Source organism: Misgurnus anguillicaudatus, chromosome 8 (genome assembly GCF_027580225.2).
Source record: "Misgurnus anguillicaudatus chromosome 8, ASM2758022v2, whole genome shotgun sequence".
Lineage (NCBI taxonomy): Eukaryota > Metazoa > Chordata > Actinopteri > Cypriniformes > Cobitidae > Misgurnus > Misgurnus anguillicaudatus.
Window position 1 is genome coordinate 27,843,211 of NC_073344.2, and position 14,954 is coordinate 27,858,164.

Consider the following 14,954-nt stretch of genomic DNA (forward strand, 5'->3'; position numbering starts at 1 on the left):
TAAGAAGTAGCGGCTAAGGTTAAACCGTACAAGCGAGCATATTAATAATGTAACATATACAGTAAAGTGCTAAGTTAAGCCAAAGTTGGCTGACTCTCCCTGGGACGAATTAATATATATTTATATATATATATAGATACGGTAGGGATAGGAGGCAGGTAAGCAGATTAAACGGGTTTAGCCGGTGGTCGTTGGTCGGGCATCGGCTGGGCATCATGTTGAAGGACAGCCAGTAGATCAGTGATGCAATGACCTTCACAGCAACAGGAACTGGGTCTGTTTGTCTCATTGTGCTCGGGGTCGAGGACGAGACAGGGAGACAAAAACAGAGTTCTATTAGCATAGGGGCCGTTCGCATGTAATGCAGAAAGATTAATATACACTGCATTATACCGTGTTATTTGTGCACTATCTATCTATCTATCTATCTATCTATCTATCTATCTATCTATCTATCTATCTGCCTAGCTAGCTAGCTACATACAGTCTTGTTCAAAATAATAGCAGCACAATGTGACCAACCAGAACAATCAAGGCTTCCAGCATACTCCTTTATTGCTACGTGGCAAACAAGCCACCAGTAGGTTCAGTAGACTCCCAGAAAACAAACGAGACCCAGCACTCATGACACGCACGCTCCCAAGGCTGTGCAATTGGGCAACTAGTTGAATTAGTTGAAAGGGGTGTGTTCAAAAAAATAGCAGTGTGGCATTCAATCACTGAGGTCATCAATTTTGTGAAGAAACAGGTGTGAATCAGGTGGCCCCTATTTAAGGATGAAGCCAACACTTGTTGAACATGCATTTGAAAGCTGAGGAAAATGGGTCGTTCAAGACATTGTTCAGAAGAACAGCGTACTTTGATTAAAAAGTTGATTGGAGAGGGGAAAACCTATAAAGAGGTGCAAAAAATGATAGGCTGTTCAGCTAAAATGATCTCCAATGCCTTAAAATGGAGAGCAAAACCAGAGAGACGTGGAAGAAAACGGAAGACAACCATCAAAATGGATAGAAGAATAACCAGAATGGCAAAGGCTCAGCCAATGATCACCTCCAGGATGATCAAAGACAGTCTGGAGTTACCTGTAAGTACTGTGACAGTTAGAAGACGTCTGTGTGAAGCTAATCTATTTTCAAGAATCCCCCGCAAAGTCCCTCTGTTAAAAAAAAGGCATGTGCAGAAGAGGTTACAATTTGCCAAAGAACACATCAACTGGCCTAAAGAGAAATGGAGGAACATTTTGTGGACTGATGAGAGTAAAATTGTTCTTTTTGGATCCAAGGGTCACAGGCAGTTTGTGAGACGACCCCCAAACTCTGAATTCAAGCCACAGTACACAGTGAAGACAGTGAAGCATGGAGGTGCAAGCATCATGATATGAGCATGTTTCTCCTACTATGGTGTTGGGCCTATTTATCGCATACCAGGGATCATGGATCAGTTTGCATATGTTAAAATACTTGAAGAGGTCATGTTGCCCTATCCTGAAGAGGACATGCCCTTGAAATGGTTGTTTCAACAAGACAATGACCCAAAACACACTAGTAAACGGGCAAAGTCTTGGTTCCAAACCAACAAAATTAATGTTATGGAGTGGCCAGCCCAATCTCCAGATCTTAATCCAATTGAGAACTTGTGGGGTGATATCAAAAATGCTGTTTCTGAAGCAAAACCAAGAAATGTGAATGAATTGTGGAATGTTGTTAAAGAATCATGGAGTGGAATAACAGCTGAGAGGTGCCACAAGTTGGTTGACTCCATGCCACACAGATGTCAAGCAGTTTTAAAAAACTGTGGTCATACAACTAAATATTACTTTAGTGATTCACAGGATTGTTAAATCCCAGAAAAAAAAAATGTTTGTACAAAATAGTTTTGAGTTTGTACAGTCAAAGGTAGACACTGCTGTTTTTTTGAACACACCCCTTTCAACTAGTTGCCCAATTGCACAGCCTTAAGATGATGTCATCTGTGTTAACATCTGGGTCACGTGGGTGCCGAGCCATTCAGCCAACCACGATCGAGGGGCTGCGGAGCCATCCAACCAACCACGATCGAGGTTTTGTTTTTTTTTTACGAAAAAATGGCAATTATACAAAAGGTCAAGTGCATATAACATCACATATTTTCACAACATACTTTACAAAAAAATTAACAAACATATATTAAATTCATTTAAAAGAGAAACCGTTTTCTGGCTTTTTTGTTCTTTACGATTCTAAATATACTTTAAAGGCTGTTTGAAAATGAACAAAATTGGGTTCAGAGTTACTCCATTTAATCTAGTGAATATAAAATTTGCTTAAAAGCAAAAAGAAGTCAATAAAAAAACATTTTCCTTTGTAAAAGTCACACATTCATTAGAATGCAGCACAACTGAAGAACACATCTTACCTCTTAAGTCCATTCTACCTCTTTTAGTCCTAAAATTAACTAACCATGTGGATTTTTGTCGTGCAGTGTAATAATGACTAAGGCATTAAACTTCTTAACTTTAAAATAAATGTAATATTTATTGACAAATTCGATTCAACGCCTCAATCACTGTTTATGAAAAAGCGATTGCAGTGAGGACTATTTCACTGGATTAATATTATTAATAAAAAATACAAATGGCCTAATGGTTCATATTCTTTACTTTTAACTGTGTGTTACAGTTACAATAATTAAATCCATTATCATGTTTTATTTTCATCTAACATTCATTTCTATGTTTATAAACGATTTTTCTTTATAGCTATTTTCCATTTTCAAATTATAGGCTCGTAAATGTGTTAGACTGATAAGAGACTTTGATATATTAGAGCATAAATAACCCCCATTTTATTCCTTTATATTTTTTGTTTTTTTTTCCTAATATTTGTGCGCCTAACTATTGTTTTTTTATGTATGCCATTATGAGTGTACATTTTGTTCATATTTGTTAATCATGAAAGTCCACTAGATGGCACCATTTATATTTTTTTAACTTTTAGACAGGGCCCTAAAACTATTTGGGAATCAAACCTTCAAAGACAATTATTTTCAAAACGTGCCTGCCTTAAATTAAACTGGTCACCATTGTGCTCTTAAAGGGATAGTTCACCCAAAAATAAAAATTCTGTCATCACTTAGGCTACTCACCCTCATGTTGTTTTAAACCTGTATGATTTTTTTTTTTTGATGAACACAAAAGAAGATGTTTTGAGAAATGACAGCTGACTGTAATCATTGACTTCCATAGTAGGAAAAAAATATTTTGGAAGTATTGTGATAAATGATGGTAAGCACACAGTTGATGGCACCCATTACATTCAGTTCATCAATCGTATTTTTTATTCCTACTATGGAGTTTTTTTTTTAATTCTACTATAAGGTTATATATGTTTTTGTAAAGACAGCCTACTACAGTATGTCATATTTCCTATATAGAGATTTTAAAAGTGTTCACACATAATTTACATACAGAAAAGCAAGATAACAGCATTTCCTATTTTAGCATATTTGTACATTCTCAAGTGATATTACATTATTGACACTGATAGTTTTCGCAGTGTTTATAATAATCATTAAATGTTTTAATCACCATTAAAGCTTTACATCTCAGTATTTAAATAAACTTTTATTGCAAAGTGAACTATACACAATTTTGTACACAGTATTTCTGGGTTGATTTACAGAACTAGGCGAATGCTGACAGAGCCCATTGTTTGACATCTGTAGGGCATTGTGGGTATTTCTGCAGTGCTTCCATCACCTGTCCGTGTTCCAGCATTAATTTCATCAGCTGATATTCACGCTGAACTTTAGACGCAGCGCTGTCGACCGGACGCACCAACTCCAGCTCTACAAGATGCTCAAACGCCTGAAATGTTAAAACACTTTTTTTCATTGATTTTACACATTAATATGAGGAAACATCACAACTGAAACATGAAATCAAAGGCTGATCTTTCACACTATGTGAGAGACATTAACACATGTGAGCGTTCACACTGACCTTCATCACCACAGGCTTCTCAAACTTATGAATGGAGTGAGATTTCCTCTGAATGAACTTCGTAAACTCTAAGGAAGAAAATTAAAAGCACATTTATATTTTAGCTGACAGACATTTACAGCATTAAAGTAATATCATGATATTATATCAGCATGAATGTGAATATAACAATCCAATAATAATCATGCACAATGAATTGTTTAAAGGTGCAATGTGGGACTTTTAGCGGCATCTAGTGGTGAGATTGTGAATTGCAGAGTTCGAAACATTGTCATTGTCTAAGACAGCGCACCTTTAAGTGTAACTTGAGAATGAATCATTTAGACAGAACACTGTCTTATTAAAAAGAAAGATTCACTGGTGATGGATGACAATCATCTATTAATGCAAAACCTAATACGAGTAAAACTAGTAGGGGTAAATTGTATACTAATTTAAACGGTACGCTTTAAATACATCATAGTGTTAGTTATTTGATCAACAGCATATATCAATACATATTAATGTGTTTGTTACCCCTCTCACAACTATATAGACAATCCCAAAAACTTTTCCATGACTTTCAGTTTTTTTATGAATCTCCATGGACTCCTCAGACTTTTCCAGGCCTGCAAAGCATCATCACTGTGTCTGAAACCGCCTACTTCCCTACTATATAGTAGGCAAAAAGCAGTATGCAAGGTGAATAGTATGTCTGAATTCATAGTATTCGAAAAACAGTCGGCATAAAATACAAAATTTTCAAATATAGCTGCAAGCAGCAATTGCCGGGTTTCGAGCATTAAAGCACGTCAAAAACGTCAGACGTCGATTACCAGGCTGAGGAGTTGCACCCGAATACAGACACAATGAATGATAGACCACCTCGCTCCAGAAAAACGAAAGAGATGGTCAAAAATGGATCATACAGACTATTTATGCTTACACACATGTGCACATATAAGACAAACACGTAATGTCCTTAATGTGACGTTATGAGGATAATTTGTTAACGAGAATTAGTTATTCAGATTTATACGGAAACATACAATTCAGAAATGGCTAACTAAAAGGCCATTGAGTCGTAGTATGGTCATCAATGGTTCAAACAGGCTGCGGCGTGCATATACGACACAAACAGCAGCGCAGGAGACCGCAAAGACCTACAGTGGACAGCACATTAAAGATGTCAGACGTCGTCGACAAGGCTGATCCAGCATCCACAAAAACGAAAGAGATGGTCAGAAACAGTTCATACAGACTATGTATGCTTAAACACATGTGCACCTATAGGACAAACATGTCACGTGCTTAATGTGAAGTCATTTGCTTGGGTTCAAGCGATTTGGGACTTTATGACCTTTAAGGGCATGCCTGAGTAGATTTGCTGCATTGTACAAAATAAATGATGAAAAGTAAGCTACCAGACACACTTGTTCATAGTTGTCAGCAAAAAAGGTGCTATCATTCAGTGAAATGTCTCCCTCTCTTCTCACGGAACATTGACAAACAGAACACTGAAGGATATGTTTGTGGTGCTTACAGTAGCAAAACTCGGGTCACAAAATGTTAAAATAGGGTTAATGAGTTCAAACAGACTGCGGACGTGCATATACGACACAAACAGCAGCGCAGCAGACCGCAAAGACTTACAGTGGACAGCACATCAAAGATGTCAGACGTCGTCGACCAGGCTGATCCAGCATCCACAAAAACGAAAGAGATGGTCAGAAACAGTTCATACAGACTATGTATGCTTAAACACACGTGCACCTATAGGACAAACATGTCACGTGCTTAATGTGAAGTCATTCGCTTGGGTTCAAGCGATTTGGGATCTTATGACCTTTAAGGGCATGCCTGAGTAGATTTGCTGCATTGTACAAAATAAATGATGAAAAGTAAGCTACCAGACACACTTGTTCATAGTTGTCGTCATAGCTGAACCCCATGTCTCTAAGATGTTCTGATACTGAGATACAGCTCTTGCTAAATGGTTGCTAGGGTATTCTCATTGGTTGCTAGGGAGTGAACTGCAATCCACCAATGATTATACTCAAAGCCATGAAAGGCACAATCTATGATGACTCATGATTTTAGATGTAAGGTTGCAGTATTTTTAAGTGAAAAAACAAATAACCACTAGGTGGTGCTATGTCAAACTCGTGCATGCAACCTCGGGTCATGACTGTGTTACATGTAGCTAGTATCACGGCTATTCACTTTAGTTTAGTGAAGAAACAATTGTATGACCATTGGGCTTACTCAATGTCAAAGGTTTTGTTCAATTATGAGGCCAACTAGTGGTGTAGGCAAACAATTTTTTTTGTATTGCCTCAGACTCTGCTCAGACATCAGCATATCAAATCTGGTAGAAAAATGTCATTTCATAGCGGAGTTATAACCATTTATGTGTAGAAAACACAAAAAATGAATGTAATTTTTCGTTTTTTGCAATTTTCGGCCATTTCTGATGGAAATTTTAACATAACACCAATAGAGTTTTTTGTTCAGAAGGTAAAGTAAATTTCTTCCTATGGTGTTTTCGAGTCGATCGGAATAACCCTCGCAGAGTTATTCACGCATGTTTTGTAAGCACAGTTTTTGCAGTGCAGAACTAACCGTAAGGCAAAACCTGGTATGTTTGGTATCGTAGGACATGGAAACAATTCAGGATGATAAAAAAAACAACTCCCATGAAAATCTCTTGACCACAGATAAAATTATAGGCGTGAAAGTTGTAACCATTGCATAATCACAGTATTTAGTGCCATTTTCCCCGTTATAGCGCCATCTAGTGTCCGATCGGCGAGCTTTTTATATCACGGCCTTAGACCGATGGCCTACAAATATGATTCAAGCCCCGTGATGATATCTCAAACGACTCTCGAGTTATGGCCGTTTTAATGTTTTAAGCTCCGCCCAGTTTGGTTTTTGGCCACTCCTTGCGTGATTGAATGTAAATTTCAAATTTTTTTTGATAATTATTTATAGTCACACTCCACAGAATCAATCAGCCTTGGTTAGGTTCAGATCGGGCGAAAAACCAAGGACTAGTTCGCAAAAGTAGGTTTGAACGTTATCGCCAATAACTCACAAACCATTTGATTGACAGCAACGCTTCCAGAGGCAAAGTTTTTCGTCATGAGCCGATCTATCATATGATGTCATGTTTGTTTGTGTACGTCAAACGTCAGGTGATAAGGCACCGATATACGGTATTACGCCCCCTAGTGGCCAAATGACACCAAAATTCTTACAGGCCTTCAGGAGCAGTACACGAAGAAGCACAGTGCGTTTCGTTCCGATCGACCTTTGTTAACCCTGTCAAATCAGTCCTCAACCTTCATCGGCCGACGACGGCCATGTTTTTGAAGATACGCCAATGTCCTTCTAGACCCTTATGGTACATTGCACAAAGACATACAATACAAAATATTAAGTGTATCGGGCTAACGGTTGTGTAGTAATAGCCATTCCCGATCTCAAGCCTGTTACAGCGCCACCTAGTGGCCAAAATCCGCATCTTTTTTACTGTGATCCCGGAGTGAGCTGGTACACATGTGTACCAAACCTCGTTAAGATATCTCAAACCGTTCACGAGTTATAGCCATTTCAGTGACGATAGGCTACTTACTGTATTAAGTTTTGGTGACCCCTAGTGACCCTGAAGCGGAATTTCAAATTCTGTTCGATAATTATTTACCTACTCACTCCACAGATTTCTCCTGCATTGGAACGATTCTGATCGGGCGAAAAACCTAGGACTAGTTCATTTTGACTTGAAATGCATATTATGCAAATTAGCGAAAAAATGTGCATACCGGAAATGAAATCGAAGATATACATTTTTTAAGTTTTGAGCCAGGGATTACAATGATACCAAACACTTGAGTGTCTGATGTCCGGTTTAGGAGTTATGATGCCCAACGCGTCGGGCATTGCTATAGCGCCACCTATGGGCCGATTTGGCTGATTCACTGTATCTGAGTAGCCTGCTAATATACAACCAGTTGACCAAGTGGCAAGTTTCTATGACTTACGGTTTGGGCTGGGCGATGCGTTTTAAGGCGGAAAAATAATAATAATAAAACAGACAAATACAATAGGTTTTCAGCACTTCGTGCTCGAAACCCTAATAAAACAGACAAATACAATAGGTTTTCAGCACTTCGTGCTCGAAACCCTAAAAAACTTCCCAGGGCCTTGAATTTTTCCCCCAGATTCACAAACTTTCAAGGATTTCAAGGACCCGTGGGAACCCTGAGTATCTAATTCAGTACCTACAGTACTGTCACAGTATGCGGTTTAGGATGTGGGGCATGTTAAATCTCAGGGGTTTTGTGATGTCATACCATTATGGACCATTTGGAAATTGAACGGTTCTCCATCATAAGTGTCATTGAGATGCTTCATGGCGATAATAAGACACAGCTCCAGAACAGACAGACCGTGATGAAGGACAAACATATTTAATGTGTGCGAAAGCACATAAAAAGCGTGTATGTTAAATTCACTTTAATCATCTAATTCAATTCAAATAGATTTACAGGCATATAAAAAAAGAGGTTTATGAAATATATTGAATACATACCGTGAAGGATATTTGCTTTAGGATCAGCGGTGATCAATCGACTGGCTTCAAGAAGATCAGACTCACGCAGAGTCGAATGAGATACAGACACACGACTAACAGCTAAAAACTACAATACACAAACACACACGTGAATACACAAACACACACACACGTTGATACAAAAACACTGATTCATCAACACAACATGATGAACTGATGAGATGAGGAGATTACCAGCAGTGAATACAGAGACCGAAAGTCTTTACTGGAGTTAAACTGTCGACGCAAAATCTCCTCCACAGATTTATCCTCACGTAATTTCTAGAGAGATTAAAAAAGTGCCAATCTATCAACATTTTAATGTTTAGAAATGAGTTGTTAGAAGATGCTATTATACATTTAACATTTTAGATAGACTTTTATACTTGGGTATCAAACCCTTATCCGTGGTTTTGTCATCTCAACGCTCAAACCTATTCAGATCAGACACCACCATCAGCTGTAAATAACTCATAAAGCTCCAGTTAATAAAGCTGTTTGTTTACATCTGGTGTGTTTATACCGTGACACTGTGATTCCACTCAGCACTGAATTTGGGATCTGGGAAATCTGAAGGTAAACTGAGCTGAGAGCCGAACGCTTCCACATATTGAGTGAATGAAAAAGAGCTTAAGAGATGAATCTGTCTGTGAGAGAATCTGGACTTCACTCGCTTCTCCAGGAGCTCCAACACATCCTGACAAAACACACAACATGTACACGTACAACACGATGAATAACAAACTTATTTATATATATTTACTTGAATAAGTGAAGGTGTGACGTATGAAGAGAGCAGACGCACCAGTCTACAGGTGAGGCCGACGACAGCCACAGGTGTCTGCGCAGACTGAGACACATCCAGCAGATTATAGAGGAGCGTCTGGTTCTTATGATGAGCAAACAGATCAAACTCATCCAAAATAAACAGCACAGGACGACTGCGACTCTTATCACCTAACAAAACATCAAAGAGGACATCAACTACTGAACATACACAGACTGATTGTAGTAATGTGATGATGATGTCTTACCTTTCTTCAGAGCTTCCAGAAGAAAAGCCAGATTCTCTGCAAAACTGCCCTGAAACACACAAACGAATCAGAACAAATTTTATATCAAAAATAACAGAAATATTAACCTCAGATACTCACAAAGACTTTATCTCCAACAACATTCTCCAGATGAAGCTGTCGGGTGATTTCCTTCAGAGCGATTTTATCATCTGTCTGCAGCAGACCTGTGATCACCAAACCAACACTGTTACCATTAGGACTGGTTATTGGCAAGGGCCTTACTATATGATACATATCACAATACGTGGGTCATGATACAATGCGTCACAATACCGTACAATACGGTACAGTGCGTTGCACACTGTGATACATTGCAATGCTTTTTCTTTTTTTTATCAAAAATGTAAAAATAATAGAGCTGATTTTTTTTTTTAATTTCTTTTTTAAGCCAAAGTGCTTCCACACGTCGGCTTTGAAAGCTGCAGGTATTTTTTAATTTTCACTCCCGCTAACTTCTGAGACATTGACCGTATATGACAGACAACTGGACAGCGACAACTACGACGGCGGTGGAGGAGGTTGTTTGACGCACACAGAGGGATTATTAAACTTTTTAAAATATTGATAGTAGAAATTGAAATATCTATACACTATCGTGGAGAAAATTATCAAGATAGTTAGCTGTATGGATATTTTTGCACAGCCCTAGTTACCATGAGCTCAGCTCATTTATCCGACTGAAATCAGGAAAGAAAAATGAATTTTTAATAAAGTCTGATTTTATTTTCTTACCGTTGAGCTCCACCAGGAGAACATTCTTCTGCACCTCCTTCAGATTCATCAACTCACTCAATACACAACCCAAGAGCTACACACACATACACACACCAAACAATGTGAATAACTAAACTCACAACATAGCTAAAGAACTTAGATGGAAATTTACGCAATATGATTATAAAATTATTAATCAACAAACCAGAAACAAGAGAATCAGCCAATATGGAGCATTAAAACAAAAGAACACCAAGACAACAAGTTTAAGCACAAAGTTTAAGAATTGAAACACAGTAATAATACAGTAAATCTAGTAGATGCCCTCACTACAGATTCATCCCTTGAGCCTGACAGACAACAAATTGATGGACAGACAGGCAGACATGTAAGGAAGAAATATGACAAAACTTGTACCATAGTTTTACCAGCTCCACGCGGTCCAACAATAAGTACAGAGTTACTCTCTCCATGAACCGCTGTACGCCTCAACAACTCCAACAAGTGCCTGAAAACACACAAATACAAACACACATACAGGGTTAATGTTAAAACACGAATACACACACAGGGTTAAAGTTAAAACACACACAACAGGTGTTTATGTATATTGTCACCTGTGCTGTGACTCCAGACCCACGGGTCGATCTGGAAGTTTTTGATGACAGAATCTGTCCCGCAGAATCTTTTGAGCCTTAATACAATTCAGAAATAAAATACAAATGAATCTTTCAGGAAACTTTTCATACTCCCAGCCAATATCTGCACGTCTTTAAAGTAAAAAAATAAAATAAAACATGAAGGAATAATAATAGATGAGACAGACCAAAGATAGACACTGAGCTTCAGTCAGGGCTGCAGATTTACGTTTGCTCATCTTGATCTACACAACAAACGTACAATAAAATACTTATTATTAGTAAGAGATAATGAAATAATGATGTGCTTTAAGACAGGAGATATTAAACTGTAGGTCAGGACACACTTGTGGGTCACGTAAAGTCGCTTGGCTGTTGCATTGAATGACATAAAAATCACTTTAGTCCAATTAGTGACAACAAGTAATGATAATGATTTTGATATGAGAGACAATAAGTTATTTTGATATTTCAATTAAACTTACACTTTATTAATAAAATGACAAGGAAAATGAACACTGCTCAATTATAAAAGAGAAAAAAGCGTGTTTTCTCATTTAAAAATGTGTTGATGGGTCACATACTTCAGTGAGACGCAAAATGAAAAGTTTGGGAACCCATTCAATACATTGATATACTGGGACTGTGTTTTATAATGCAAGCAGATAGTGAGATACGAGAGATGATAGATGATTCACAACTGAGTCCTCCAGAGATAACAAATATAAACACAAGTGTGACAACAGAACAGCCCTTCAAAGAACTGCATAATAAATCTGACCTCTCATCTAAATACTCATTCTGTCAAAATAACAAAAAATTAGATAAAAGTCAAACATGAAGTCAGTTCAAAAACTAAATATGACATCTGTGTTTGTCAAACAAAAGTTGAGCACAGTTTAATACTTCTTTTAAATGTATAGTTACAGTGCAACAGTCCGGTTTAACTGTAATACATTCACTTTCATTTAAAACTACATATATAACATAAGACTCATATAAATATATAAAGCACATAAACTACAGTTTGAGCTCACCCGTGTATAGTGAGTTTTGGCGACGCTTCACGTGTATTTCCGGTCATGCGCAGATAGTTTCTTCTTCTTCTTCTTCGTTTATATTTTACAGCAGGTGGTTAACCAACTTACGGTGCATTTCCGCCACCTACTGGGGTGGAGTATGAAGCCGAAGGAGGAATAGTGGCTTACAATAAATATATTACATCTAAATTACAGATTAAATGAATAACCATTCAGTAAATATCATACAAATGACAGTATCACAGAGACCACAGGTTACGACTCAAACACGACAGACTTAATAATTATTAATAGTAAATGCAAACTGCACTTCATATGATACATTAAAGCACATAATGTCACTGACCCCTATTTTTTACAGTCTATGGTTTTTCCAAAATGACAGGGTGGACAGCAGTTTCAGGGACACATGCAAGATGCTTAATATTATTATTAAAAATATTGAATATTAATTTTAAAAATGACTTGTTTTTATCAAATAACTTGTTGAGGACAATAAGACAAATCAAAACTTTTTTGAATTTTATGTCATTTATTCACTTTTTACACTAAAGTTAGCTGAGCAGTGTCTTAAGACATGTCAGACATGCCAAAATCGCATACATCCAATCAAAGAAAATAGTATAAACTGAGAAAACATATTTCAACAGACTTATCATTTTACTTTTTGACCATTTATAATAAAACTTATTTTATATTCATGATGACTGAGTGATTCTGATGAGGACAGAAAAGGCACTTTATAGTGATATTGACTCTTTTCTCTCTATTGTTTGAATTGCTTAAACCCAAATTTATATCACTCCTTATGGGAGACTAAGCTGCTTAAGGCGAACTATCACTATGGTTTTGATTAAGAGTATGAATATATGTAAGTGCAAATGTAAATGATCAAAACTGAAAGTAAACCGCCCACAATGATACCAGAAACTAATCCGGCACAAGCCCCTAAAGCACCATGTTCAGATCCTGCAACTGCACCAATCAAAGCTCCAATTATACCCATTAATATCACTGAGGAAGATTTCATTGCCCGACGTAGTGCTGCCACATCATACCAAAGTCCATGCTTGATAGCCAGTACAGTTTCTTTCTTTTCCTCCGTGTCATTTCCTTTACTTACTGTAACTGAAAAACAGCAAAAATTGATTGTTACATTAGGAAAATGAGAAAGTGATTGTGGTGTTATGAAATAATGCTTACGGTCAGGAGGATTATTTATACTTTCAGGTCCCGTATCAAACCCTTCAGTTTTAGGCTGAATCTTTTCAGAAATTTGTGTCATAAACAATTCTCCTTTATTTATCTTCACCAGATCGTCTATTTTATTTAAGAGATTTGTCATTTGATTGAAACCCCTACGATAAACAGAGAATTGTTTGCACTTTTCTAGGATTGTCTTTGCACGTTGAATGTGTTCATTGATGACAGAATCCTCAATCTCTTCCTCACAATCAAACAGCACAATAGTGTGTTTCCAGACTCGCTCTGATAACAACTCCATGTGCTTCTGTGCTTCTGTCATCTCATACGTTGAAGGTTCTTGTTTCACAGGAATCACCAGAAGAAGAACATCAGGTCCTGGAGGACAAAGAGACACACATCTGACAATCTCTGTTTTTATATTCTCTGCTGTTTGTTCGATTGAAATTGGACTCCATCCTGGTGTGTCTACAACACTGATCTTTCTTTCTGTTTCTTCACTCTTATATAAAGTACACAGACCAATTTCTTCTCCTTTCAGAGTCTTGCTGCCCAGAATAAATTTGGCTATGTCACTCTTGTCAACTCTTGTATCACCTAGAAGAACAATTTTGATCTCAGACTCTGATGAGGAACTTTCTGTAAATAACAAACAAAAACCAAAAGTTAAATGAATATTACATAATACTTTAAATGTAAAAAAATTTGACAGGAAAAGTGTTTTAGACCCACCGCACCAACTGGAAAGTGGTTTTGGTAAATCAGAAGACATGATGAGGGTTGATGTCGTCACAGTATGCTATACAGGCTGTTGTTTCTGTTGTTCTGTTAACATAAAAAATAATGCTTATGATGCATTATATTTAATGATATTATATAAGTTTATTATGTCAAAAAGACATTAAAACACCAAATTACAGAGCAAAGAAAAATAGAAAGAAATCAGAATTCATTTCCAGCAAATATTGCTACGTTTGTCTCACGTTTTAACGTTACACTGTACACATGCTTGCATTATTGTGACAACTTAGAAATGTAAGACGCAAGATGGCTCAGATTACTTTTGATCATTTTTGATGCAATATTTGTTTGTTGTTACTTTAAAAAATTATATCCACAAAAAATAAACAACATGGCAAAATCATGTAATCTAACATAGCTAATTATTCATTTCATAACATTTACAAATAATTTAATTATAAATAACATTATCCATAACTTTATAAACAATGCAATGCAGAATTATGTTATTTAACTTTATTAATAAACATCACAATCATACAGATGTCTTTAAATTAAATAAATAAAGAAAATAAATAAATAAATAAATATTAATTTTATTTAATGTATTAATTTAAAGTAAATTAATACCCTTAAACCACAGGCATGGTTACCCCAAATTAACCTGCTTTTACTAATGGTAACCAATACGTCAAAAACATGATCATTGCACTTTTACTATAATTAAACTATGGTTAATTTAAATTCCTTTAAACGTTTTGTAAGTGTAATGTAAATAATCTGAAAATGTAAAATATTATAATATCTTACCTCACATTACAGACTAGTTGTTTTCTTCGCCTATACTTCAATATTAAAGTAGTTTCGGTTCTGTGTTAGGAGTGTGTGGCAGAGGTAAGATAACTACAATCTAGTTTTACAGTCTGTTCTGGTAAAGATTATGCCATCTATTGACAGTTTATTCTGGAC

At 36.7% G+C, this 14,954-nt stretch overlaps 2 protein-coding genes across 2 annotated transcripts; both read right to left on the reverse strand.

Annotated features, from left to right (window-relative positions):
* Positions 1–3,582: 3,582 nt before the first annotated feature.
* Positions 3,583–12,132, reverse strand: orc4 (origin recognition complex, subunit 4). The gene is made up of 14 exons (XM_073870642.1): positions 12,039–12,132; positions 11,190–11,246; positions 10,981–11,057; positions 10,781–10,871; positions 10,382–10,457; positions 9,728–9,813; positions 9,608–9,656; positions 9,379–9,530; positions 9,097–9,270; positions 8,769–8,855; positions 8,551–8,661; positions 8,314–8,407; positions 3,980–4,047; positions 3,583–3,844 (listed from the first exon to the last, which is right to left on the reverse strand). Exons 2-14 carry the CDS (start codon positions 11,238–11,240, stop codon positions 3,662–3,664), a joined length of 1,299 nt encoding a protein of 432 aa, XP_073726743.1. The 5' UTR covers positions 11,241–11,246; positions 12,039–12,132; the 3' UTR covers positions 3,583–3,661.
* Positions 12,133–12,426: 294 nt separating this feature from the next.
* LOC129450265 (GTPase IMAP family member 4) lies at positions 12,427–14,952 on the reverse strand. The gene is made up of 4 exons (XM_055212905.2): positions 14,796–14,952; positions 13,977–14,069; positions 13,245–13,883; positions 12,427–13,169 (listed from the first exon to the last, which is right to left on the reverse strand). The coding sequence occupies exons 2-4, from the start codon at positions 14,014–14,016 to the stop codon at positions 12,895–12,897; spliced, it is 954 nt and encodes a 317-aa protein (XP_055068880.2). The 5' UTR covers positions 14,017–14,069; positions 14,796–14,952; the 3' UTR covers positions 12,427–12,894.
* Positions 14,953–14,954: the final 2 nt, after the last annotated feature.

Excerpts from the sequence above, each read along its gene's own strand:
- orc4 (XM_073870642.1), bottom strand. The coding sequence starts at position 11,240 with ATGAGCAAACGTAAATCTGCAGCCCTGACTGAAGCTCAGTGTCTATCT. Across the intron at positions 10,458-10,780 it reads GTGGAGCTGGTAAAACTATG|CTCTTGGGTTGTGTATTGAG; the intron begins GTACAAGTTTTG and ends ATGTGTGTGTAG. Across the intron at positions 8,856-9,096 it reads AGTGGAATCACAGTGTCACG|AAATTACGTGAGGATAAATC; the intron begins GTATAAACACAC and ends TAATCTCTCTAG.
- LOC129450265 (XM_055212905.2), bottom strand. The coding sequence starts at position 14,016 with ATGTCTTCTGATTTACCAAAACCACTTTCCAGTTGGTGCG. Across the intron at positions 13,884-13,976 it reads ACCACTTTCCAGTTGGTGCG|AAAGTTCCTCATCAGAGTCT; the intron begins GTGGGTCTAAAA and ends TGTTATTTACAG. Across the intron at positions 13,170-13,244 it reads TATAAATAATCCTCCTGACC|TTACAGTAAGTAAAGGAAAT; the intron begins GTAAGCATTATT and ends GCTGTTTTTCAG.